This window comes from Rutidosis leptorrhynchoides, unplaced genomic scaffold (assembly GCF_046630445.1).
Source record: "Rutidosis leptorrhynchoides isolate AG116_Rl617_1_P2 unplaced genomic scaffold, CSIRO_AGI_Rlap_v1 contig619, whole genome shotgun sequence".
NCBI classification, from domain to species: Eukaryota; Viridiplantae; Streptophyta; class Magnoliopsida; order Asterales; family Asteraceae; genus Rutidosis; species Rutidosis leptorrhynchoides.
Window position 1 is genome coordinate 18,272 of NW_027266839.1, and position 24,824 is coordinate 43,095.

Consider the following 24,824-nt stretch of genomic DNA (forward strand, 5'->3'; position numbering starts at 1 on the left):
ATGCCTAAGTCAAAGCGTAATAAACAAGGTTCGTCCTTTCCTTGTCTATTTCCATTCTTAAACACTGGTATTTCAAATTGAATGATTGACGAATTGATTGTTTTTCTCTATTCAGTGACGCTTTCGAAGACGAAGAAGAAAGGAAGAGAGCAGAAAGAAGTTATTGTGACTGCTATTAGAGATGCAGCTGAGAAATACAGCTCAGTCTTCGTTTTCTCGTTCGAGAACATGAGGAATCTCAAGTTTAAGGAGTTTAGAGACCAATTGAAGTCTACTAGCAGGTGATTTACTTTGTTTATGCTATGTTTTTTTGAATTTGAATGAATATATGTATGAATTTAGGATTGGCGACTTTCTCTCAGCATTATTGATTAGAAGAATTTTTGAAATGATGGGTTGCTGCATAATTTCGAATTAAGTTAAATTGAATGATCAAAGAGAGCAACCAGTTGAATTTCAATCTTGGTCTAGTATTTCAAACAATGCTCAGTACCATAGTACGTTTTGTAATCTGAATATGACTCTGATCAATAGTTATGTTTTTCTGTTAGGTTCTTCCTAGGGTCAAACAAAGTGATGCAAGTTGCTCTAGGCCGATCAGCTGCTGATGAAATCAGGCCAGGCCTTCACAAAGTTTCTAAGGTAAAAGAATGTGCCTTTATGCACCTAGCAAAGTGTAATAGGTGATACCCTTTCGTATTAGTTGAAACATTATTGAATTTTTGTCCCTTTTTTCCCTTCTAGCTTCTCCGTGGTGATTCTGGTCTTGTTTTTACCAATATGGCAAAAGAAGAGGTTGAGAGGTAACTTCTGAAAAAATGGTTCTCTCAATTTTCAGGTTCTGGTTTGTCATGCAGGCTCTTTTCTGATTTATTTTTTTCTGCAGCTTGTTCAATAAATATGAAGAGTTTGATTTCGCAAGGACTGGAACTATAGCAACAGAAAAGGTATCCTCAACACTTATTCTTAATGATGTCATAAATAAATAAGCTCCAAAGCTCTCTCATGTTAGTTAACCAATGTACCTAGAATTATAAAGTTAAATTTTGAATGTCTTAACATAAATCTTAGAAACTAGCAATCCACATTTCAAATTTTGATTGTGCTTTCCTTATGTTTTAAAATTTATGTATTAAAATTTATAGGTGGAACTTCCAGAAGGACCTCTGGAACAGTTCTCCCATGAAATGGAACCATTACTGAGAAAACAAGGGATGCCTGTCCGTTTGAACAGAGGTTTTTTCGCAACTCCGATGACCTTGTCTAAGTATGTGTGTATTTTATGTTAGTTATGCTGAATGACATTGTTGGGGTATTTTCACAGGTGTCATAGAACTTGTATCAGACTATCTTGTTTGTGAAGAAGGAAAGCCCATCTCTCCTGAGGCTTCTCGTATACTGGTTAGTTCAAACCTTGTCAATTACCAACATGTAACAATAATTATAAAGTGGAATTTAGATTTCCCGACTTCAAAACTGCTAATTGTGTTTTAACTTAATTATTAAATTTTTGTTGCAGCGCTTGTTGGGAATCAAGATGGCTTCTTTCCGGCTTCACCTGATCTGCAGATGGAGTCCTGAGGATTTTGAACTATATAAAGAAGGACTTGAAGCTTCGGATATCGATTCCGAATAGAGCAGTTATATGACAAAATTTGGGATAGGTTTGTTTAGACCTTCATGACGAATAGCTAGTGTGATTTGATATCTTTGACGTCGTTAGTAAGCTGTTGGTCGAAATTTTTTAAAGATTTGTTTGGGATTGATCTCTCAAGACATTATGTTTGAATGTAAACACATGTTATGTTCTAAATCTAACATATTACTTTCATCAAAGTTTCTTTGTTGAGACTATTGTTATCCTATTTTCTCGATCTTCTATTGGTTTTTCCTTTTAACTAACCATGACAACTATCGGCAGTGGTTGTTGCCATGGTCATATTCCTTTGATGTAAGTAGAGAAATGTTAGCCAAAATTCCACACAAGGTCAACAAAGTAGAGCTAATCGACTTTTATGTAAACATTGAAACTAACACAAACTTTATTGCATATGAACAAAGGTGTATCGTAAACATATACCATTGATCCTCTAAGTATTGCATATGAACAAATGGGTATTGGCGACTTATACAGACTAAACGACTACAGAATTCATATCAAAATCCAATATTCAGAACCTTTCATAAAGTAAAGTCACGAACTAACGAAATCAGGGTTAACAAGTAGCTTGACCTTCAATATAGCAGAAGAAATCTCATCAACAATGGAAAGAGAAGGAATCAGCTTCAACAGCAAGGAATTCTGAAGTTTACTTGGCAGAGATGATTTTTTGTATCCATTTTCTGGGCTTAAAAACAAGCTTTGTGATAGATCTCATAATAGCACTTTCGTTCAGTGAAGGATAGATGATATTTTTCACCACAATGACAGTTAAATTCTACAAGGGGCTCCCCATTTTCTGTCACTGTCACTCCTCCAGTTTGTGAGGCTTTGGTTCAGTGGCGGGTGCAGATTCCGGTATAGGTTCAGACTGAGGTTCCGGTTCAGGCTGAGTTTCCGATTCTGGTTCCTCCATGCCATCCTGCAAAAACATCCTATGAATAAGTTAGTCATAAGAAAAAAAAGAAAAGAAAAGTAAACAGAAAAGGCCTCTATAACATTGTGAAATCTGAAAAGATGGGTGTTGTTCAAAGAACCTAACATGCATAGTTCATTCCCTAAGCCCTAGTTTTATAAACGAGTATTGTGAAAAAGGAAAACTTATGAAATCTGCTGCAAAACAGTAGCTTTTACAAGAAGCAAAGTTCAATTCGACCATTCATTTAAGCAAAACATCCAATAAAGTATGAACAAATTAGCCATGAGGGAAAAAGGAAGATTTTATAACATTGTGAAAACCGAGAAGATGGATTCTGTTCAGAGAACAACCACACAAGAACGCTCACATTGTTGAAAAAGGGAAATTAACAGATTAGAGATAAGAGAGTCATATCAGCTGAGTGAGACGATAAAAAATAAAGAAATTTTCATTCCCTTTAGATTCTAATAATCTCAGAAAACCAAACAGGGTTAACAATTGAGAAAGTAGAATCATACCTCGGTGACAGTTGATGTGATGATGGCTCCTCGAGTGTTGAAATCTGTGTCTTTTTCATCTTGAGCAGTGATGATCATGGCTCCATCATCCTCGATTTGAAACTTCATTACACAACTCACAGAGCATTCTAATACAGTGCCTGAATGTCTTCAGCAAGAGTCTTTAGATTGGACAATTGTCGCCTAAGACGGAGTCGTCACCATGACTCCATCTCCGGTCATTATTGTCCAATCTTTTCTATTCATAATAACAAACCATTAATCTTTTCTACAACTTGGACGATATGTTGGCGAAGTGGCTTTGAAAACAATAACTATTGAAATCTTTTTTCCAACGAATCGATGCGATTCAAAGAAGTTGGACGCGTGGCAGATATTTCAATGGTAGAGCTCTCTTCCTTTCTTCCCTATTCTCAGTGAGACGAATTCTTGCTAATCTAATCGATAGCAGGTTGAAAAAAAAGACTCGGAATGTTTCGAGGCTTTACTTATCAGTGAAAAGTCTGTCCTATCTAGAGATAATCTTATCCTAAATATTAGGAAACAGAACTTGGAAAGCAATATCAGATGCAGTTTTTTTTTTCAACCATTAATAAAAGTAAACATGCAAACTCTGTATCATGGCTCAGACGAAAAACATGGATTGAAAAAATTTAATCATTGTTGTTTTCCCATAATGCAGTGTTCACAACATAAAATTACACGATTCCTTGATTTCATAGTGCCCTAAATTACGATTCGGCCTTTTTAGCTTCCAAAAGCTTAAGTTCCTCACGCCATCCTTCGATTTTCATCAACTTCTCTGACTGCTCCGGCGTTATAGTATTTGCTTGCGTCGTCTTCTGCTGTTGAGATTCTGCAAGTCGAATCTGCACAAAGCGAAGGAAGGTATTTTCACTAACAAATACAAGAAAATGGCGTTCTAAGAGAATTATATGTATGCTGAAGAGGAGGGGATAGACGAAACATGTTATAGTTTCGAAGGGTGACTGTAAAAGTTCAATGGATGTTTTACCTTCTTTTTAAGAGCTCGAATTTTTTTATCAACATCAACGACTGGATCCCCAGTTGGCTCAGAAGGAGGTACCACAGCCAATCCATTCATCTGAGATGTCAATGACTTGACAGGCTCCATATTACTTGCATCTTTATTATCATGTTGTTCTTCATTGGTTTCCTCATCTTCCCCTGATTCCAAACTTTTACCCTTTTCAAGAGCAGCCTGAAACAAAATGAATGACATAATCAGTCCAGTTCCTTTTAAAGAACTTCATAAACAAAAATTATGCATGTGCCTCATTTTTCATGACCAAAAGATTAGATTATCCAGAAATCAAGAAATAAGTATGCCATTGAAATACATACCCTTCCTTTTCATGTTTCAACAAACCGTGTTGTTTAGATTATACCAAAAAGTAAATAGATAAGGTATGAGATTGGTTGGTGACAGTAAAACAATGAAAATCTTTAGAACACATTTTCATCAAGGAAACTCACATAAAATGTTATCATGAATTTGGGCACAAGTTGTAGGTACTAGAATGAAATGAGCAATTATCATTCATTTGTAGAGGAATAAAATGGAGAGAAGTAGCGCGAAATTAGAAAAGGGAAAAAGACATCGAACACAAATAACTTTTTACACAAATAACTTAAAAGGTAAAGATCATTGCTACAAGGATATGAGCAAAACCTGTAGCTTTTTTTCTTTCTTTCTTTCATTCCTCTTTGCAGACTTACTCTTGGTGGTTTTTACTTGTTGCAAATCAGGGTTGTAACCCGGAGGAAGCTGTGATTCCATCTCTTTTTTCCACTGTAACCACAAGAAAGGAAAACGTTAATATATAGGTTCATCTTTCTCTTCTGCAACATCCAACAGTCAATCCTCAGATAATGTTCCAAAAATAAACAACTCAAATATCTATCTCCTGAAAATAAACTAAGCATGCCACGCATAGAATTCACAAGTCCTGGCCTAGTTGTTCCTATAATCACACAACACAGAGCCAAAAAACTAGCAAAATACAAACCATCTACTAATAGCAGCAAAACTCGATTAGTGTGGATTTAGTCACAATTCCTCAAGGCTACAACAAATTATCCAAGCGTAATACAAACACAACACCTGAGAAATAAACAACTGCTTACACCATTCATACAAAGCTAGATTGATTGGCCATTAAGCAGATTGCATCACTGAACACAAATTCAGCAGCTAAAAGTCTCATACAAGTGTTCTAACAAATCAAATTATCTACCCCATGACCACAAATTGACCATAAGTGTACTGATACACACATAAACAAAGCTAGAAAAAAATTAAAAATTGAAACTTTACCAAAGCTCCTTTAGACTTATAGATGGCGACCTCATCTTGGGGTACATACCCGGCCCGAATTCTAATGGGTTTACGAAGAGTACCGTCGGGTCTTCGGGTAGGAGCCAATATTCTCTCACCTTCTTTTAGGGTTTTGCTCAGCTCCGCCATATGCTTCTTCAATTCTTCTTCTCGACTGTTATTATTAGTGGCCATTATTGAAATTTATGGTTGTGAAAAAGATGTTTTTTTTTTTAGGGCTTTTTCAACAGTGTCGAGTAAGCAGTAATTCCTTGTCGTAAAATTTTTCCAATTCCCAATTCGAATTGAAAAAAGTTTCAATTTTTTAACTAGGTTTTAAGCAAAATTTTATTAATCTTTTTAACCCCGTACATTTTGATCAATTATACTTTTTCCCCTTAAAAGTTTTAATATGTAAATAAGTCCCAAATGTTCTTGTCAAACCTACATTTTCGCCCTTCCGTCAATTCTTGCCGTCAATTTATTGTGAAAGACCTATATATCCTTTCGAAGTTGGCAAAAATTTCAGAACCACTTTTATTCTGTTTCTCAATCAGTCGTCACCATCAGAGTATGATCCAATCGAAAACATTATTTTATTTAAATAAGGTTATTTTTATCATTTAATAGAGAAAAATGCTAGAATTGGCATAGAGACATTAGGCATGTAAGAGCGTCTATTTAACAAACTTAAAGGGCAGGAGGATAATGTATGTTTGAGTCACTTGACCAGAATTTTAGAGAGATTTTTGCCATTAACAAACTTTAAGGAGAAAATTAGTCTATAGTAGTATGTTATAAAACTCAAGAGGACTTTTGTAATTTATCCTAGGTTTTATTGCAGCATTTTTATTTTATTTTCTCTAAGAGTTATAGAATTAATTTTCCCCCACTCACCACGAGCGTCTCAACAGATTGTGAGGTTCTAGGCGAAATGAAAAAAATGAGATCTTTATATTGAGACTGACGTAGAAACAAATACCAGACTTTTGATCATATACCATCTACGATTTAAATACATTTAATCAAATTGATAACAAATTTAAGCATATTTTTTATTATTATCGTATATGATATCAGAGTCCATGTCTATTCTCGATGTGTTGATGTTTGTATTGAACTGCCATAACTCAACACTTGTATTGAACGTGTCAAATTTCTATTCATCGATGAAACGCCATGTGTCGAATTTTGATTTGACAATAAAATTTGCAATTGAATTTGCAATTGGAACAAATTGAAAAACCTTACTATTGTTTGTAAGATTTTAATGTCACACCAGCAACCTTTTGAAATTTGATGTAATAAAACTCATTAAAATTGAATATAAAATTATAAGTTAAATATTTGAATAAACATTATTTAATAGAATGTGCATACATATTTTTGAAGAAATTTCATTACAATTAATGAATTATATAAGTATTTAAGAATAATTTTAAATATATATATTTAATAAAAAGAGGAAAGAAAATTTTAAAATATAAAGTGATGTGGGGAGGTGTTATTCGATCATAAGAATTACATTTTGATGGGAAATATTGTAAATAATTTGACTACCTCTTATTTATTAAACATTTTCTTAATAAAAAATATTTATAATAAAATACTAATTTAATTATAAACATAATTTATTTATTTTTAACATATTTTTTTTGTCTTTTTTATGTATATATATTTTTTTGCCCCTTTAATATATACTTGTATAGCGTTTTTAATTTTTTTTTCTTTTCACCTTCTTCCTCCTTTATTTTTGTGCAATTACGTATTAACCCTCCATGTTTATGAAATGGCTACCTTGAGCCCTCTATCCACACAAAACTAGATTTCCTTCTCAATGTTGAATGTAGAAACTTTGATATGGGGAACAACACTATGTACACATTTTTTTTAGCAGACAAAACGAACCTTGTTTACAAAAATTCTAAAAAATATTGTAATTGTTTGTTAAATTTCGGTGAATGAAAAAAAAAATCACTCTCTTTTATCCTCTTCTACACCATCTTCTTCATCAAAATCATTATTATTGTCTTCGCCATTTCTGTCTAGCTTGACCAAATTGACATCCCCGTCAGATTTGCCCCTTGATAAAGATTGAGTTTCCTCATCGGAATTGTCTCCTACTTCTTCAGAGTAGGCATACCTGCAAGAACATTCACAAATAAAACTCAGAATAAAAGAAGTCCTAAAGAGATTTTGGAACTATATCCAATTTTCTTAGGAAACTAACAAAAAGGTTCATTTTGTTCCTTGAAGTTTTGAAAATGCAACCGAATTTCATGTACGAGTGAAATCTTTACTCAGGAAATCGAAAACTAGAGAAAGAGAACAAGTTTCTGGTAAATGATTTATAGTAAGAACTATATGATTTATATAGTAAGAAGCTCACGGAAAGCACATTATACCTTTGAGAACTCTGAGATGGAGCCCAGAGATAGCAAATAACACAAAGTAACCCAAATGCTATTATGTCCCAGAAAGCTGTTATTATCCAAGCACTCTGCCAACGCTCGTTGAATGGGTCAGTTGCTTTGAAATATACCTGTAGAAGCAAGCAACCACATCAGATGTAAGACAAATTAAATAAAGCCTCATTATCGATCAACACAGATCGTTAATAGTCAACAAAAAAGTCCATATATCGATACCAGACTTTTGGTTTCATGGAGCGTCAGTGGCATTTCTAATGATATTAGTGCAAATTCTTGTGAGTTTCTGATTAAGCTAACAGCCTTTTCGATTTTTAGGCCACAAGTCATTATGTAGTAACTATGAAAGTTAAAATCACTCACCCACCAGGCATTACTCTCACTTTCCCCAAAATTTAGATATGCAAGGTGGTTTGTTGCACTGTTCATTGCCATAATGTCTAATGAAATAACAGAAGTCACATGTGATATATCCATGTCATAGAAGTATTAAACAACATCAGATCAATCTGAATCCATACTAATACCGTAGATTTTAATATTAACTAAAAGAAGGTTATGAAAGCCAACAAACTCTAGTCAAAGAATCATACCTCATAACCTATCCATGCTACTGAAGAAATTACGGTCACAACCAGTGCATTAGAGAACTTCCTGTAGATGTCCAACTTAACAGAACTCCTCTTCAGCTGTACAAAAGAGTTTAATATAAGAAGCCCGTTTACATCATTAACCAGAGAGCGAAAAGAAAAGTACTAAAGTTGAAACAAAAAAAACATTGGTGTTCCGGCAACAGAGTCAAACAAGAAAATGGACGAGAGAATGCAAATAATCATGCATTGCTCTCTTAGTAAAGAAAGAAAATGACACCTGTAACTGCTCCAGCGTTCTCGAAAGAGATGTAAAAATCCATAGAATTAGAAAAGCATCCAGTAGCGCATTTGGAAGGACAAGAATAAGTCTTGCTCGTCCTGATATATCATTGATGGTGCCCACGTACTCAGCAATATTTAGTAACTCAGATGCCAGAAAATAAGTAACTCCAAGAAGAAGCACTTTTGAGGTAAGGCCACCAAGAGTTGGCCGAACAACACCATAACCCATTGAAACACACAGTACAAGAAGACGTGAAAGTGTTTTTCTTATAGCTCCGACTGTAACAACCCATGTTGTAATCGCAATAGGACGAACTCCAGTTATGTTAAAATTCAAATACTCAAAGTACCAAAGAATCATTTCAAACAACCCCAAAGCAATAACAGCTGTGATGCAATGCTGAAGTTGTAATACGTCCTGCCAAAACCGAACATACTGGAAGAACCAAAAGACACTAAGAACCAAATACGCAAGCGACATGAACACGTAAAAGTTCATCAATGGAGCCATCCTACCAGGCAAATAACCAACCGGATTCTTCCATATCGTCTTCCCACTCATTTTAAGCCCTTTAAGTTTCTGATCACAAGCCACAAAAATCAAGTTATACATGCCAGTCTTCGTAATTGGAACTTCCACTTCGTTCATTTCCGTCGACAGTAGGTTCCCACTAAACTGTACATTCAACACAATAGGCCAATTCAGATCTGACGCAGAAGGTATTCTAATCACTTCCCCTTGCTTGCAGCCTTCCATCTTCGATAAATCAGGCGTACAACATATAGACCTTTGACCACCATAAGCAGAACCCCCAATATTATTCCGATCAGCCGCTTCAAAAATCACAGCTTGCACTAACCCAGTACTATGTTCCATCTCAGAATGCATTTCAGCAGCAGCCTTAGTCCTCCAGAAAGTAACATTCTTAAATCTGTTTCAATTCAAATACGTAACCCATCAGACCCAGTTCAATTCCATCACTGAAAATTACAAATTCATACAAACCCAGTACAGATCTAAGTTCAATTCAACTAAAATTAAACAATGCGAGTGAAATTAGAAACAGTACTGGATGTAGGAGGAGCCACGGTGGTCGAATGCGGCGGCGATTCCTTCGCTTCCACCGGAGAGGAAGAATGAGTTGCCGACTTCGATAAATGGGTCATTCTGGTAGAGGTGAATAGAGGCTTGGACGATTGTGAAAGGAGATTTTGAGATGGATATTGTTACTACTAATAAAAGAAGAAGATTTAGATATCGAAATGCGAAATTCATGGCGGCTCTCTCACACACACAATTACACAAACACTATGTAATCAAGAATTACGAAAATGTATTGAGAGAGAGAGAGAGATGACTGATGAGTGAGAGTGAAGCTGAAGCAATGGAGAAAATCTGGTTAGAGAGGACTTATCAGTCAGCTGTCGGTGACGGATGCTCGTGTTAAGCACGTGAGGGATAATAATTGTGTTTTAGTCCCTGAATTAACAAAATATTTGCACTTAGTCCCATTTTTTTGCCAAAACATTGAAACTAGTCCTAAAAGAAAATGTAATATATTTAAAACCATGTTGGATAGTAATATGTACTAACCACATAAGCTCATCAGTCATCACGCACAATGTAGATATATATATATATATATATAATATTCAATATGACCATTAGCAGACAATATATGTTAGAGAATCGTGTTTCAATGATTAAAATATTTTCTGTCTGTATTAAGTTATTTTTTAAATGATTAAAATATTTTCTGCCTACATTAAGACATGAGTTTCATTTTTTGAAGATCGAATTTTGAAAGGATAGCATATAAGAAAATATATGTTAAAAAAATTTTCAACACATGCAAAACATGTGACCCTAGCTCTTTACTTCCATTAATCCTATAATTTCTTTATGAGATCTTTTAGATACATCACAGAGCAAGATAATTTGGACTAAGAAAAACACAATAATAACTTTATGTATTTAACAATTCGATCTCTATCAAATTATCAAAGCAATTCCTATCTTTCTCATCCAAACTTTCAACAATTACAAAATATGCAATTTCTTTAATGATCATCAGATAAATTACTGGCTACGTAAGTAATTAGTTCCAAGAATAACTAATTTTTCTTATACTTAATGAATGAATAATGATTGAATTTTTCTTATACTTAATGAATGAATAGTGATTGAATTTGAACCATTAAATTTTGTATAACGGCTCATCTCAACTATCTATTATCTCATGAACAGTTTACGAACAGTAATTTAATCCGATCCGTTCATGATATTTTTATGATCGATTTGGATCATTAAATTATAAATCCATGAGTTTTTGCTGCCATCCCCAAAACAACCAAACTTATGCCGGAACACGACGAAAACAACGTCCTATGTGTATGATTTAATTTCTTCCTCACTAATGAGAGTTTTTCGTGTTTCTTTTACTGTTTTAAGCTTTCAATTACAATTAAGAGTTATAGTATAATTTTTTCTTCAATGAATTTCAGAGAAGAAGACAATCTTTTCTACAGTACTGCTAAATTTCATGGGTAAGTCGTTCTTTATTCTGCAACTTTTTTGGGTTTTTGTTTTGTGGGCTCAAAATGCAATTGAAGGTTGTGGTTAATTTTCTCTTTTGTGAATTTAACATTCCAGTGTGGAGATGAAGAAGACTCTCTCTTCGGTACAAGCTGCATTAAGGTTTATGATCGGAATATGATCATTTCTCGGTAAGGTTGAACTGAGTCCGAATTTCGAAAATTGTGGGTTTTCGAACCTGATGTTAAAATCGAGTTTCGACTCATTTCTAGGTCGATTTTGATAAAATTGATTGCATAATTGAGTTTGATAGCATGTTTACTATTGATTTTGACTGTAAAAGTATCGACATCGGTTGAAAATTGGGTGAGTAATGTTCGTTTGATTTATAATAATGCTCTTTTGTTGCGAAAAAGTGCGTTCTTTGTGTTAATTCATTTATTTATAGCCTTCTTATTGCCACTTTTTCCTTTTCTCCCCTGCAGCTTCTTTTCTATGCTAGATTGTTGTGGACATATAGCATTACTTTCATTGATTTAAGAATTAGTACAGGTAGTGAACCTATTTTATTATTTAATTCATTTTTCTTTTAGTGGGATAATAAGTTCTTTGTAAAAGACATAGGTCCCTGTTTTGCTTTTTAAGAATTGGAGCGTTGATCTTTGATCGAAACACTGTACGCATGTACATTTACTTTTTGGAATGAGTTAATGCTCGATGAATGAACATGGTGGAGGGATTAGTTTCCGGATACTAATGAGGACATAATAATTAATGGAGTTATATTATGTCCATGTTTATAGTTGCGCTTTGGGAGGAGTAGCTTCCTTGGAGGAGTAGCTTCCTTAGTAGAATTTTTTGTTATTTGGTAGTTTTCTATGACCAGTTGTTGGTGGAATGTTTCCTGCAGGTTTGTTGATTATACGAGGTCGGAGCTGTTACTACTTCTTCTAAAAAAGTCTCTGTTTTTTATTCAATTCTACTTATGTATTTCTCTCTCATTTTTAATTGTTGTTTTATCTTTGTACCTTGACTGCTTAAGTAGTTATTTGGTTAGGAAATTCTTCGAAAAATTGGTTGTATTCTAGGATTAATCTTTATGTGCTGTTTCATGCAGGTTTATTCAGTCTACAAGGAATGACCTGTTTCTAATTTGGTTTGCATCAAGGTCTGTCTGCACACAAGCGTTTGGGATCTCCGATACCATCAGATTTATTACCGTAAACAGGCTTCCCCTGGAAAAAACGAAAATTTCCCGGTACTTTATGGTTTGGAGTGCACATAATTTTTCTTCCCTTTATTGAGAGTTTCTTACATGTTGAGGATGGCATATTCGTTTCTCATTTTTAGATTTCATTCGCTTATTGGGTTGTTTTCATTCTTGGTGGTGTTTGTTACATTTGTTTACTGGCTGTTGATGTTTTCGATTCATTTGGATGCTTTTTCCGCGTCACATACTCATTCTTCCTGTTCTCTTTCCAGGTCCTGTTTGGTTCTTGGACATTCTTCCAGTATTGCCATCGGAATTTTACACGCTCCATTAAAATGTTAGTTGCTCTTTTCTATTTGGTGCTCAGTTCTTGGACATTCTTCCAGTATTGCAATCTCAGTGATTTAGTTTGTTGTTGTTATTTATGGAAATTGTCATTTTTGATAAATTGACTTCATTTTTAAGTGGATTTTGCGCACTCACTGATGTAGCTTAATTGACTTCATTTTCAAGCTGATGCAGTTTCATTCTTTTCTTTTTTGATGAGTGGTTTTAATGGAGCAACAGAAGAGAACTGGGGAGTAAATTATCGAGCTCTGAATGATCTTTTCAGTATTACTCAAAATAGAAAAAGGATTTTCACATTTAAAGTTGGAGGACAATTGGTTGAAATATATAATGAACAAGTTCACGATCTACTCAACGATGGCCCTCACAAGAAACATCCTTTTTAGTAAAACTGTCCAGATGATGAAAAATGAGAAGCTATTTCAGTCTCAAGGGGTCCAAATCCAATTGTCCTTTCTCAGGTCTAGCCAGTATATCAATTTATCAGCTCTACATTAGCTAATTCAAGCAATTATTAGGGGAAAAAATAATTTGTATTTCTCTGTTTGGCTTATTTATTTATTACAGGTCGAGAATGAATATGAACCAGAAGAAAAGATGTTGGGAGATGCACGGTTCATACAATTAGGAGGATCTTTCATTAACTACTACACGGTATGTAATCAAATAATTTATCAAGAAATCTCAATCATCTAAGTATTGAATTCTTGCTTTTTACTTAACTTAGATTCCCTAGCAATTCTCTGCCGACATAACTTTAGAAAATAGAAATTGATCTCGAGAATTTACGATTTTCCCTTCTTGAGTTTGACAGTAGATTGTCTTGATAAATATTATAATCGCTAAAATTAGTCGCAATGTGATGTACTTACAACGGATACTTTGGACAGAGTGGAACAAGTAAACGTTATATGCTGAATACATTTGCATTGAATGAGTTGTGAAATTATATATCATTTTGAAAAAGCTCAATACTATTGGGCATATTTAGTTTTCTTTATATATTTTTTTGAGGATCCAGTTTTCTTTATATATCTACTATTTAATGTGAGATTTTAATTTTTGTTAGGAGCCCCCTTACACATTGCACATTTTGTGCAACGAAGCTGAATAGTTGAAGGACTTCGTTGCACCAGCCACTCGATAAATAGACATGCAACGGTCTGATTTGGACCCGTGTGTGGGTGCGATGAAGAGGTCGCATTGGGAGCTTGGGATCGAGTGATAAGAAAAAGAAAGAAAACTATTTTAACCCGTTCTTTTTTAAGCATTTGAAGATATAAATAACTAGACAATGGAATGAATCAAAGTTTTTGGGTACTAACCGCAGATATAAGAGCATTGTAAGCTTTTAGGTACTGTGTTTTTTCTTTTTCCTATATAACGTGTCAGATGTATATGGTATTTCAAATTACTAAATTTTAAAATATCTTTTTAGGTAATTCTACTTCTTTACTTCAAAAAAAGGTCGCCTTTGTATCTCTTTCATTTTCGCTGCACACAAGTTGTTCGACTTTTTGCTCGAGATGATTTTCTTCAACCTTCACAGTTAAAAAATCATTATATCAATAGGGCCAGGAATTACTCCGTATGTATATGATTACAACAAGACGTCGCGGCATGAACTCCTATTTCTAAAGATTCAAGCCTTCTGATCAAATCTGGATCGAGGAAAAAAGATTCCTAATGGCAAATATGGAACTCTGTAAGATCGATTTTATCATGCGAACCAAACGGGGCCTTAGGTTTTCCCAGCAGCTATGTCATAGAGGAACTCTGTAGGATGGATCCACCATTCTCAATATGAACAAGTTCCCTCTATTACCTCTTGTTATACTACAAAAATGTGAAAAAACAAAATTTCAGTTGGAATTCCGAAAAAACGAGATAAAGAAAGGATGAAAAATTTAACCTTTCGGTAAAACTTACCGCAACTCTTCATCCAAGAATGTAATTTCTATCTGACCACGACCACTTCCTGGATTTTTAATTCTTATCTATGAAGGGAAAAGAAGCAAGCAAAAAAAAAAAAACTTTATTTTTCTTAAACACATATCCTCTTTGCAATTGCAAAGAGAAGCCTATGTATACGACATCCTCCCCAATATCCCAAAGCGATGACTCTTAGCATACATCGGGGTTTTCCCTTTAGATATCTCTATTCATTATTGCACAAAGAAACTAATGAAAAACAGATAAATCTAGTCACTACTCACCAGACCGAAAATTTTGAAGTAGTCAAATTTAACGGCTACTTTGCTCGTGCTTAAAGGAACTAAATTTGCCGTGGCCTGCATAATATATTACCAGATTCATCGATCAAATCCAAGACAAAATAATATTTAAAGGAGATATTTTGGATAGAAAGGAAATCACCTGATTAAAGAATGGCCAAGTTTCTATATTTTGAGCTCTCAGAGTATCAAGATTGATAGCTTGGTATATTTTTCCATTAGGTCTTAGGAACTTTGGCCTCTGTATGAATTAAAAAAACATAATTTTAACTCATAAATCAAATAATAAAGGCTGCAATATTACATTGCCATTCTTTAATCGAGTTCGTGTCGATTATACTCAATCTCCCGGATGAAACTTTTAGCCTTCTAAGCCATAAATAACTGTAGGTGATAGTTTCGAATAGTAACAAAAACTACTCGAAGTTATCACCTACGATTATTTATAATCTAGAGGGATAAAAATTCCATCGAGGAGACCGGGTATAGTTGACACGATCGAACTCGACCACATCAATAAAATCGCATAATTCTATTAAAAAAAAGAACTTCAAACATACATTTGTCTGCAAAAGTGATTGAGATGTTGTGTAAAGAAGCTCCCATTTTCCATTCAACAAGTTTGACTTCAGAGGCTCTTTCACTTCATTTACAGCTTCCAATTTACTCGCAACCTGATTAAAGTATCATAATTAATTAAACAGATATATACTTCCGTCCCTAATTAAATGTCGCTTAAATATGTAATCAAATTGTTAATTACCTGATCAACATAATCTTGGTCTTGTTGATTAGCATTAGCTCCACGCTCAAGTGGAGCTATGGATTCAAAAAGCTCATCTTTTAATCTCTTCACATCTTGTTCATCTCTTCTTGTAAAAAACTCCTGAAAAAAACTAACTTTTGTCCTCCATTTTAATGAGCTTGCATCAGAATTACTGTTCAGTATTGGGTTAAACGAGAAATTTGTTTTATTAAAAATGGAATTTTTTTGTCTTCCATGGAAGATGATGGAAGGTTTGTGAGCTGAGGTCTGAAATTGCAGTGTGTTCAAAGATGTGGCTGGAGAAGTAGTGGCCATTGATTGACAAATAGTAGTATTATTTTTTATAGATTTATTTATTATTCTGGGTATGAATGGTTTTGTTTTATGAAGTTTAGGTAAAATGCAAATAAACACCTAAGTATATTTTTATTTCCGATTATACTATTTTAGTTTTAGAAGATTATAATTACTCCCTCGCTTGATGTGAAAAATCGATTCGGATACCTTGCTTTCTTAAAAATAAATTGTAAATCATAATTGATGTTCAAACATCTAACCAGCCAATCAACCCAATAAGTAAAAATGGAGACAAAGCTAAAATTTTAGATGATTGAGCGCATGCATCTCTCTTGGACTTTTTTTTTTTATAAACGTAATTTTTATTCACTAAACAAACCGCCACAATAATTACAACCTGTAACACTTCAATACTTGTCTATACATGTAACCATAGCGTGACCAATCTATCAAAAGTACTGTGTTTAACACAAAAAGAGTAAACTAATATTGACTCTCTTATGTTACCAATCACACGCCTAAAACCGACTGGTTTTTGTTGAAAAATGAATTCATTCCGCTCCTTCCAGATATAGTAAATTGTAGACGCCAATAGTAGCCTTCTCAAAATTGCCAACTGTGACTTTCCAGCCTCTCTTTTACACCACCAGTCCAGTTATCGACGCCAAACCATTGGTTGCCGAGCAATAGCACCAACCTTCATTACTTCTTCCCATATAGCAGATGAAAAAGGGCAAGCAAAGAAAAGATGATCTCAGGAGCCAATCCACGCAGTACACAAACATCATCATCACATAAACCCCAGTTTTTTAACCTTACTTTAACAGCCAAATGATTAAGAACAACCAACCAAACGATAAAACTATGTCTATGGCATGGCCCTTTTCCCCACACCATTCTAGCCCATTTAACAACAGACGATTTTTCTCGAATAGCATTATAAGCAGAAGCAATAGTATATGTACCTGTTTTGCTTGCTGTGCACGTAATTGTATCCGATTTAGAGGAAACCATCACCGATCTAACCAAGTCCCATGCATCCACCAAATCATGACTGATTGGCACAGATAATTGCCATTGTCCATCATAGAAAACTTGACAGACTCGACCCCCTAGACGAATATTGAGGAACAAGTCAGCTAATGCACCATTAGACAGCCATGGATCGAACCAAAAGGAGGCTTGATTGTCAACCCCAACTTTATACTCAAAGAACTCCTTAAAAGTGGAGTGGAGATCTTGAAGATTCCCCCTAGTACCATTCTTCATTTTTATTTTTATTTTTGTTTACCCTAGTACCATTCGTCAAATCCGTGATCTAGTGATAGTTTTAATTTTACCATTAGATCATGGGATTGGATGGTAACATTCTTGATATTTGATTCAAAGAATTTAACATCATGCGATTCAAAGAACTATCATAGTTTTAAAACCATATTGGCGTAACCAATGGGAATCGAACCAACTTCCCATGATACGGATACCTTTTTTTCCTTTTTATGAAATTGAAAATTACATGTGTGAACCTATTACAACATAATTTAATGTAATCTCTGATTGAAGGAATATAAATCTCCTGTGATATGAAAAATAACTCTATTGGTACAATATGTATGATTGAAGGAATATAGATCCCATGTGATATGAAAAATGAACAAAACATTCATTCATGATTAACTAGAATAAACACAAGAATTGAAGCTGCTGTATATATTTTACCATAAGAGTTTCGATTACACGATATTGCCTCGTACATCTACAAATTCCGTAGACAAAGAAAACAGATAAAAGATTCATTTGCAATCTATTTTTTTTACATGGCTTGTGTCGTGTGTCCAAAGATATACAAAAAAAAAAAACCAGCTTCTAGGAGTGATTGTGTTCAGTTATACAGGAACTCGATAGGAGGGATCGACCATTTTCAGGACGAACAAGTTCCCTTTATCACCTCTCGATACTCTGTCGAATTAAACAATAAAAAAAGGGAAGAAATTGAGTGGGTTAATTAAAACAAAAGCCAATACATCTAGAACTGAAATAGCTTGTTAGGCAAGTTTCAGGGAATTTTTCTTTTCATTTTGCTTTAGGCCATTCAAGAAGAATCAAGACAAGAAAAAAACGATAAATTTGACAGTGTTGACTAACTCACCTCAAATCTTCGTCCAAATATGTAATTTCCAATTCACCACGAGCTCTTCCTGGTGCTTTAACAGGTATCTGTATGCCAAAATGAGATAATCTCTCGTATAATTGCGAAGTACATGAAAAATTCAACAGTTCTCTAACTCTTTACATTTTGTTACACTCATTTTATCTAACAGCATTATACAGTTTGAACCGAAAACCCCCAACCGAGTGGTCTATTTCAATTTGGTTTGGTTTTGGAGGAAAACAAATGAAAATTCGGTTTAGACCAAACCAAACCATTTAACGAATAGTCTGGTCCAGTTTGAAATATTTTAATTTGGTTTGAAACCGATTAACTCTTATATAATACATATATCCATGCTAAAACTTGTAGAATCAAAAGGGTTGAGACTTCATGGAGGAAAGTTAATACATTTAACATGGAAAAAAGACTACGATGGACAAGGCAATAGCCAACTTCAGAATCTCAAGTTAACAATTCATGCCGAAAAAGGGAGCTTTTGTTTAATTTCACACTACAAACTTTAAAACTATGACATTTTAACTAGACTGAATAGAAGCACTTACCAGTCCAAGGATTTTGAAAGTATCAAATTGCACAGCAACCTTTCTCGAATTTAAAGGAGTCAAATTTGCTGTTACCTACAAAACATAACGTCAATTCTTCAGCATGTCATTGTGTTATTTACCAATACGAAACTAAGAATACATATAAAATCAATCAGATGAAGTAACAAATTTTTTACCTGGTTAAAGAAAGGCCTGGATTCCATATTCTGTGCTCTAAGGACATCAGTATTGATTGCCTGGAAATTTCTAACCGACCTTAAAATCTTGGGTCTCTGCAAAAAAAAACACATTTTATTTCTCAAAGAACGAAAAGAAAATGGAGATGTTGAAAAAGGGTTGGACACATAAACATAAGACATAGAATCTTCTACATACCTCAGTTTGCAAAATGGATTTTGAAGTAGTGTATATAAGCTCCCATTTACCATTCAGTAAATCAGATTTCAGTGGCTCTTTCGTCGGATTTACTGCTTCAAGTTTACGAGCTATCTATTTAGAATCAAATAAACACGAATTAATCACATTACCAAACCAGCAACATCCAAAACAGCCCACATTTCGTAATACCAAAATTAGGGACCGTTGTTCAAATTTCAAAAGCCAGTTTTAAAATGAACATAAGCTCAAAAGAGCAACAAAAAGTTTTCAACTTTAACCAAAACCTAAATAAATCATATACCAATAGCACTCATTTGCATGATCCAATTTCAAATTACAATTAAAACCCAGGTTTAAAATGATCATAAGCTCAAGAGGGCAACAAAAAGTTTTCAACTTTAACTATAAAGCCCAACTAAATCATCATATACCAATAACTCATTTGCATGATCCAATTTCAAATTACAATTAAAACCCAGTTTTAAAATGATCATAAGCTCAAAAGGGTAACAAAAAGTTTCCAACTTGAACTAAAATTCACTACCAAGAACTCGTTTGCATGATCCAATTTGAAATTACAATAGAAAAATCAAATTTTGTCAAGCAACCTGATCGATTCTCTGTTGATCTTCAATGGAAGCATCAGCACCACGATCGAGAGGTTCGATGGCTTCAAGAAGTTCTTCCTTAATGAGTTTAGCATCTTTATCTTTGTTCTTGTTACCGAAAAAAGCCGGAAAGAAAGAAACTTTTGCTCTCCATTTCTTATTATTAGTAGTAGAATTGATATGGATTATTGAGTTAGGTTTTACAGATAATCCTCCACCAAAGTTAAAGGGTAGATTTGGAACTGATGAAGAAGAAGAAATTGGAGGGAGTTGAGAGAAAATAGTAACAGAGTTTAAAGAAGAAGAAGATAAGGCCATGGTGGTAGTAACCATGAATGAGTGAGCGGAAAGCTTTCTTTTAAGTTTTTTGGTATATGCAGTTGTCTTCAATTTTGTGATTCTTTCTAAGGGGACACGTGGCAGTATTTGAACCCCGTTAAAGCACACATGTGTAGCTATTAAACTTTTTATCAGTTGGCTCCTTAAAACTATAAAAGGTAGAGTGTGGCTTGCTCAGGGGCCGGTTTTTTCTGGTCCCAATTCAGGGTCATGTTTTCGATGACCTGGCGATGAATCGATTCTGGACAAGTTCAACTTTTCAAGACAGTTCTAGTTTCGTTCCGATTTGTAAAATATTTGAATCGTATAGTTTATACGGTTCATAACTGGTTTTTGGTGGCTTTAGTATCGGTTTGAGAACGGTTCAAGCTCAAACTTAATTCTTTTAATTTTGTTTGAATATTTTTCAAGTATTTCAATAAAATCTAAGGAGTAATTTCAGTTCATAAGAAATTATAAGTACTTGATAAAATCAGTTGTGAAAAAATTATTTACCGTATTTTTATTTATATAACTAGATTTTGAACCGATCAAAAATCACACTCAAAAACCGGTCTGGTCTGATATGAACCGTCAGTTCAACGGTTTTAAAATCAATGAACCGAGTGGTTCCAGAGTTGATCGGTCCGGTTATATGTTTGACCAGGACCAGTTTCGATTCGGTTTAGGGTTTGAACCAGTCTATGAGGAGGTGTAGGTTTGGTTTTTAAGTAGAAACCAAATCAAAGCATAATCTAGTCTAATCTAAGTACAGTAATTAGAGAGTTTCTCAAACCAAAACAAACTAATTTTCTATTAAGCCAAACAAATATTGTAATATGATTTGAGACGATTTTGGTTCGTTCAATTTCCAACCAATTGTTGGCATCATTGTGAATTTCGTGGGTCGTTGGGAATTTGAGGTTCGGCCCAGATATAAGCGATCCTCTGTTTTCCAACACTCTGTTTTACCAAGTCCATTCAACTTTAATTAGGCGTTCAGAAAAAAATGATTTTTATTCTCTTTATTTTGGATAAGAAAAAAGGATTTTTGGATTTGCTACATGCAATGCAACACAAAGCACTTTCCTGGTATGAGTCGGCTTAATAACAATTTTGTTTGTATTTAATGATTTAATTATATATTTTCAAGGAATGATTTTTAATTAACATTCTTGAGAAAATTTTGAATTGCCTTATATAAAGTTTCCTCTTTTGCAAATTAGAGATTGCTTTGTTCAAAACATTTTATTTTATTATTAGAATAAAATATAAAGGGGATTGCTTTCAATTTGGTTTTTTAGGTCAGTGCAAAGGGTTTGCAATTGTGATTGCAATTAGGGTTTTTGATTTCCCGGAAAACAACAATTCAATGGTGGAGCACTTGAACATGGCTGCTCAACCTCCTACCAAAGAGGTTTGATACTCTTTACATGATAAAGTTTCATGCTTTTTATACTTTCCTTGTGGTTGTGTCAATATTATGATTTCAGAATCAGATCTGATCATTGCCTGCTTGTTCTTTATTCATTTTTATGTGAATTGTCTTGTGTGATTGCCATGATTATGTTTGCTTCCTGCATAAAGTTTTCAGTTTGTGCTTGTCATTGCATGATGGATGAATGAATGAATGAATGAATGAATGGCATTTCATGCTCTAACTTGTGTGTTCTGGAATTGGAAAGTTATTTTGCTTGATTGCCATGATTCAGTTACTTTTGAATCTTAATTATGTGATAATAAGCATGATTACCTGGCTGTATGAAGTATGAATAATGAATGCAAATTCATAACGTAATCGTTCTTGTTAATTGTGGCTGCAATCATGGTCGGAGCCAAGTACTAGAGTTAAGTTAGTTAATGTGAACCGGTTAAAAAATATGAATCGAGCGTAATCAAAAAATTGAACCGCTGATTTTTAACTTTGGCCCTGCCTCTGCCTGCAATAGTGATATTACCATCCGTAATGTGTAGTCATGTTTTACACTTAAAACTCGCATCCTTTTGTCAAAAAAATCTTGTGTGTTCTTCAGCTAGACGTTTATCGGTGATTTCGTTGCCTGGTTTTCAATGCGTGTGAGTTCTCACCTTGTTGAAAATCTCTGCGGGTTCTGTTTTTTGATTAATCTTGCATGTTCATAGCATCGATATCATTGCTGCCTTGTTTTCGAATTGGGCGTCGAAGGATCGCATCCTTTATGCGATCCTTTGGTGTGTGCATGATGAACGAATTTCTGTTCATACCTTAACGAATGTTCATCTCATCGTAAAAATCTGCCGTGTTTTGGCATCGGGCGTTGAGCGATCGCTTCAATTAGGAAAATAGTAATTAGATAGTAACAGTTATATCTGCATTTGAACATTAGCATTTGTGAACATTTTGCAGTAGTTGGTTATTCTCTGAATTTTGGATTTTAGACAGCTTGAACATTCCATTGGCCTTTCATAACTCAAAGACATTCTAACCATTAGTATAAACCCATAAAGCTTAAGTAAGACATTCTCCTTCTATTCTCTGTATGTGTTTTCTAACCATTTTTAAATTGCAGAGATCAAAGAGCAATATGAAAAAAGAGACTACATCAGAAACCCCAGGGAGCCCTCGAAACCGAACGGTACACATGTTTCTATGTCAAACTGGTTCTGTTATCGTAGTATTTTTAATATTAGAGTTGTTTGTAATACTGGTATAATAGATTTATTAATCATTATTTTATGGATTAACTTCTTTCGAGATTTTGATGTAGCTAGATGAAATGTTTCAGGTATCAGCTAGATGGGACCCTGAAAATGCATGCAGGCCTGTCATTGGCGAGGCTCCTGTATTCTATCCTACGGCTGAGGTATTCTTATCTAAGAAAAAAACAGAGATTTTATCTTGGTAATCTATCCTTTCCATTTTCCTTATTGTGTTTATGATTGTCCATTTATCAGGAGTTTGAAGATACCCTCAGCTATATTGCGAAAATACGCAATGAGGCGGAGCCATTTGGCATCTGCCGCATAATTCCTCCGGCTTCTTGGACCCCACCATGCCCCCTAAAAAATAAAGAAGTATGGGAGCATGCCAAATTTTCCACCCGAATTCAGCAAGTTGACCTGCTTCAGAATAGGGAGCCGATGAGGAAGAAAAACAAAAGCAGGAAAAGAAAACGGAGAAGGCAATCGAGAATGAGTAAAACAAGAAGGCGTCTCAATTCTGGTTCAGATTCTCGGGCTGCTTCCGAGAATGAAGAGAAGTTTGGGTTCAACACTGGGTCAGACTTCACCTTTGAAGAATATAACATCTATGCTCAGAATTTCAAACAGAGTTACTTCGGGATGAAAGATATGCCGGAGAAATCTAATGTTGCTGAAACAAAAAGATGGCAACCCTCATTGGAGGACATAGAAGGCGAATACTGGCGAATAGTAGAACAGCCCACTGATGAAGTTGAGGTATGAAAACATAACTGAACTCTATTTTCTGGAAAAAAATGGAAAATTTCTGCCTTATCTTCTGCGGTAAAACTTTCTCACTTATTTATCTTGTTCCAGGTTTACTATGGTGCTGACCTGGAAACAGCAGATTTTGGAAGTGGGTTTCCGAAAGCATCATCAAATCTAATCAAAGGAGATTCAGATCAGTATGTGACATCAGGCTGGAATCTGAACAACTTCGCTCGACTGCCAGGTTCCATGCTTTCTTTCGAAGGATGTGATATATCGGGAGTCTTAGTTCCATGGCTGTATGTGGGGATGTGCTTCTCTTCCTTTTGCTGGGTAAGCATAACATTACGAATGTTTTATATAATAATCTGTTTCTTTCGTCATAGCCACTTTCTTGAATTTTTGTTCGTTTCGTAATCTGTTTGCATTTTTGTTTGGAACAGCATGTTGAAGACCACCACCTGTATTCGCTCAACTATCTTCATTTTGGAGATCCGAAAGTATGGTACGGAGTTCCTGGAACTCATGCTTCTAATTTGGAAGATGCAATGAGGAAGCATCTTCCAGATTTGTTTGATGAAGTGCCTGATTTACTGAATGAACTGGTAAGGTGATGTTGATTAATTTTATTTTTTTTAAATTTAAATCTTCCGAATTGAGTAAAAATAAAATTTTGTACATGTTATTTTTCTGATAGGTCACCCAGTTATCTCCATCACTGTTAAAAGAAGAGGGCGTACCAGTACATCGAGCTGTCCAGCATTCTGGGGAGTTCATTCTTACATTCCCAAGAGCCTATCATGCTGGATTCAACTGTGGCTTCAATTGTGCCGAGGCGGTCAACGTGGCGCCAGTTGACTGGTTGTCACATGGACAACAAGCTGTTGAGATCTACAGCGAGCAACATCGTAAAGCATCATTGTCTCACGATAAGCTTTTACTTGGATCAGCCCGAGAAGCTGCATTGGCTCTTTGGGAGCTTGAAGTTTTAAGGAAGGAAAGTCCACAAAATTCGAGGTGTAAAAGAATTTGTGGGAAGGATGGAGTGCTTACCAAGGCACTTAAGGTTGAATCTCTATCCCCCTCTATTTTGAAACTCGATTTTACAGAATGCTAATACTTGTACATTTTCTTTTGAATATATTCTCAGGCAAGAGTACAGATGGAGGAGCAAAGAATCGGATGTCTTCCAACACCTTTGAAGTTCAAAAAGATGAAAAACGATTCCGATTCAGAGACAGAC

General features: G+C 34.7%; 7 protein-coding genes across 7 annotated transcripts; 2 read left to right on the forward strand and 5 right to left on the reverse strand.

Moving 5' to 3' along the window:
* LOC139884884 (uncharacterized) lies at positions 1–1,636 on the forward strand. Its single transcript, XM_071868853.1, has 8 exons — positions 1–28; positions 116–281; positions 552–642; positions 745–803; positions 887–947; positions 1,146–1,236; positions 1,325–1,401; positions 1,520–1,636. The coding sequence occupies exons 1-8, from the start codon at positions 1–3 to the stop codon at positions 1,634–1,636; spliced, it is 690 nt and encodes a 229-aa protein (XP_071724954.1).
* Positions 1,637–3,828: 2,192 nt separating this feature from the next.
* On the reverse strand, positions 3,829–5,630 carry LOC139884885 (partner of Y14 and mago-like). Its single transcript, XM_071868854.1, has 4 exons — positions 5,436–5,630; positions 4,791–4,910; positions 4,113–4,319; positions 3,829–3,966 (listed from the first exon to the last, which is right to left on the reverse strand). Exons 1-4 carry the CDS (start codon positions 5,628–5,630, stop codon positions 3,829–3,831), a joined length of 660 nt encoding a protein of 219 aa, XP_071724955.1.
* Positions 5,631–7,409: 1,779 nt separating this feature from the next.
* Positions 7,410–10,015, reverse strand: LOC139884886 (uncharacterized). Its single transcript, XM_071868855.1, has 5 exons — positions 9,810–10,015; positions 8,735–9,671; positions 8,458–8,553; positions 7,841–7,977; positions 7,410–7,578 (listed from the first exon to the last, which is right to left on the reverse strand). The coding sequence occupies exons 1-5, from the start codon at positions 10,013–10,015 to the stop codon at positions 7,410–7,412; spliced, it is 1,545 nt and encodes a 514-aa protein (XP_071724956.1).
* Positions 10,016–14,596: 4,581 nt separating this feature from the next.
* On the reverse strand, positions 14,597–16,148 carry LOC139884889 (probable plastid-lipid-associated protein 4, chloroplastic). The gene is made up of 6 exons (XM_071868856.1): positions 15,831–16,148; positions 15,628–15,741; positions 15,210–15,308; positions 15,050–15,124; positions 14,763–14,830; positions 14,597–14,669 (listed from the first exon to the last, which is right to left on the reverse strand). Exons 1-6 carry the CDS (start codon positions 16,146–16,148, stop codon positions 14,597–14,599), a joined length of 747 nt encoding a protein of 248 aa, XP_071724957.1.
* Positions 16,149–16,832: 684 nt separating this feature from the next.
* On the reverse strand, positions 16,833–17,399 carry LOC139884890 (uncharacterized). Its single transcript, XM_071868857.1, has one exon. It carries the CDS (start codon positions 17,397–17,399, stop codon positions 16,833–16,835), a length of 567 nt encoding a protein of 188 aa, XP_071724958.1.
* A 617-nt stretch (positions 17,400–18,016) lies between these two features.
* Positions 18,017–20,152, reverse strand: LOC139884891 (probable plastid-lipid-associated protein 4, chloroplastic). Its single transcript, XM_071868858.1, has 6 exons — positions 19,835–20,152; positions 19,224–19,337; positions 19,025–19,120; positions 18,846–18,920; positions 18,280–18,347; positions 18,017–18,089 (listed from the first exon to the last, which is right to left on the reverse strand). Exons 1-6 carry the CDS (start codon positions 20,150–20,152, stop codon positions 18,017–18,019), a joined length of 744 nt encoding a protein of 247 aa, XP_071724959.1.
* A 2,564-nt stretch (positions 20,153–22,716) lies between these two features.
* Positions 22,717–24,821, forward strand: LOC139884893 (lysine-specific demethylase JMJ18-like; the record flags this gene model as incomplete). The annotated part of the gene is made up of 7 exons (XM_071868859.1): positions 22,717–22,767; positions 22,918–22,995; positions 23,087–23,590; positions 23,690–23,914; positions 24,025–24,186; positions 24,279–24,647; positions 24,732–24,821. Coding segments are annotated over exons 1-7 (1,479 nt in total), but the record flags the coding sequence as incomplete, so codon positions are not given.
* Positions 24,822–24,824: the final 3 nt, after the last annotated feature.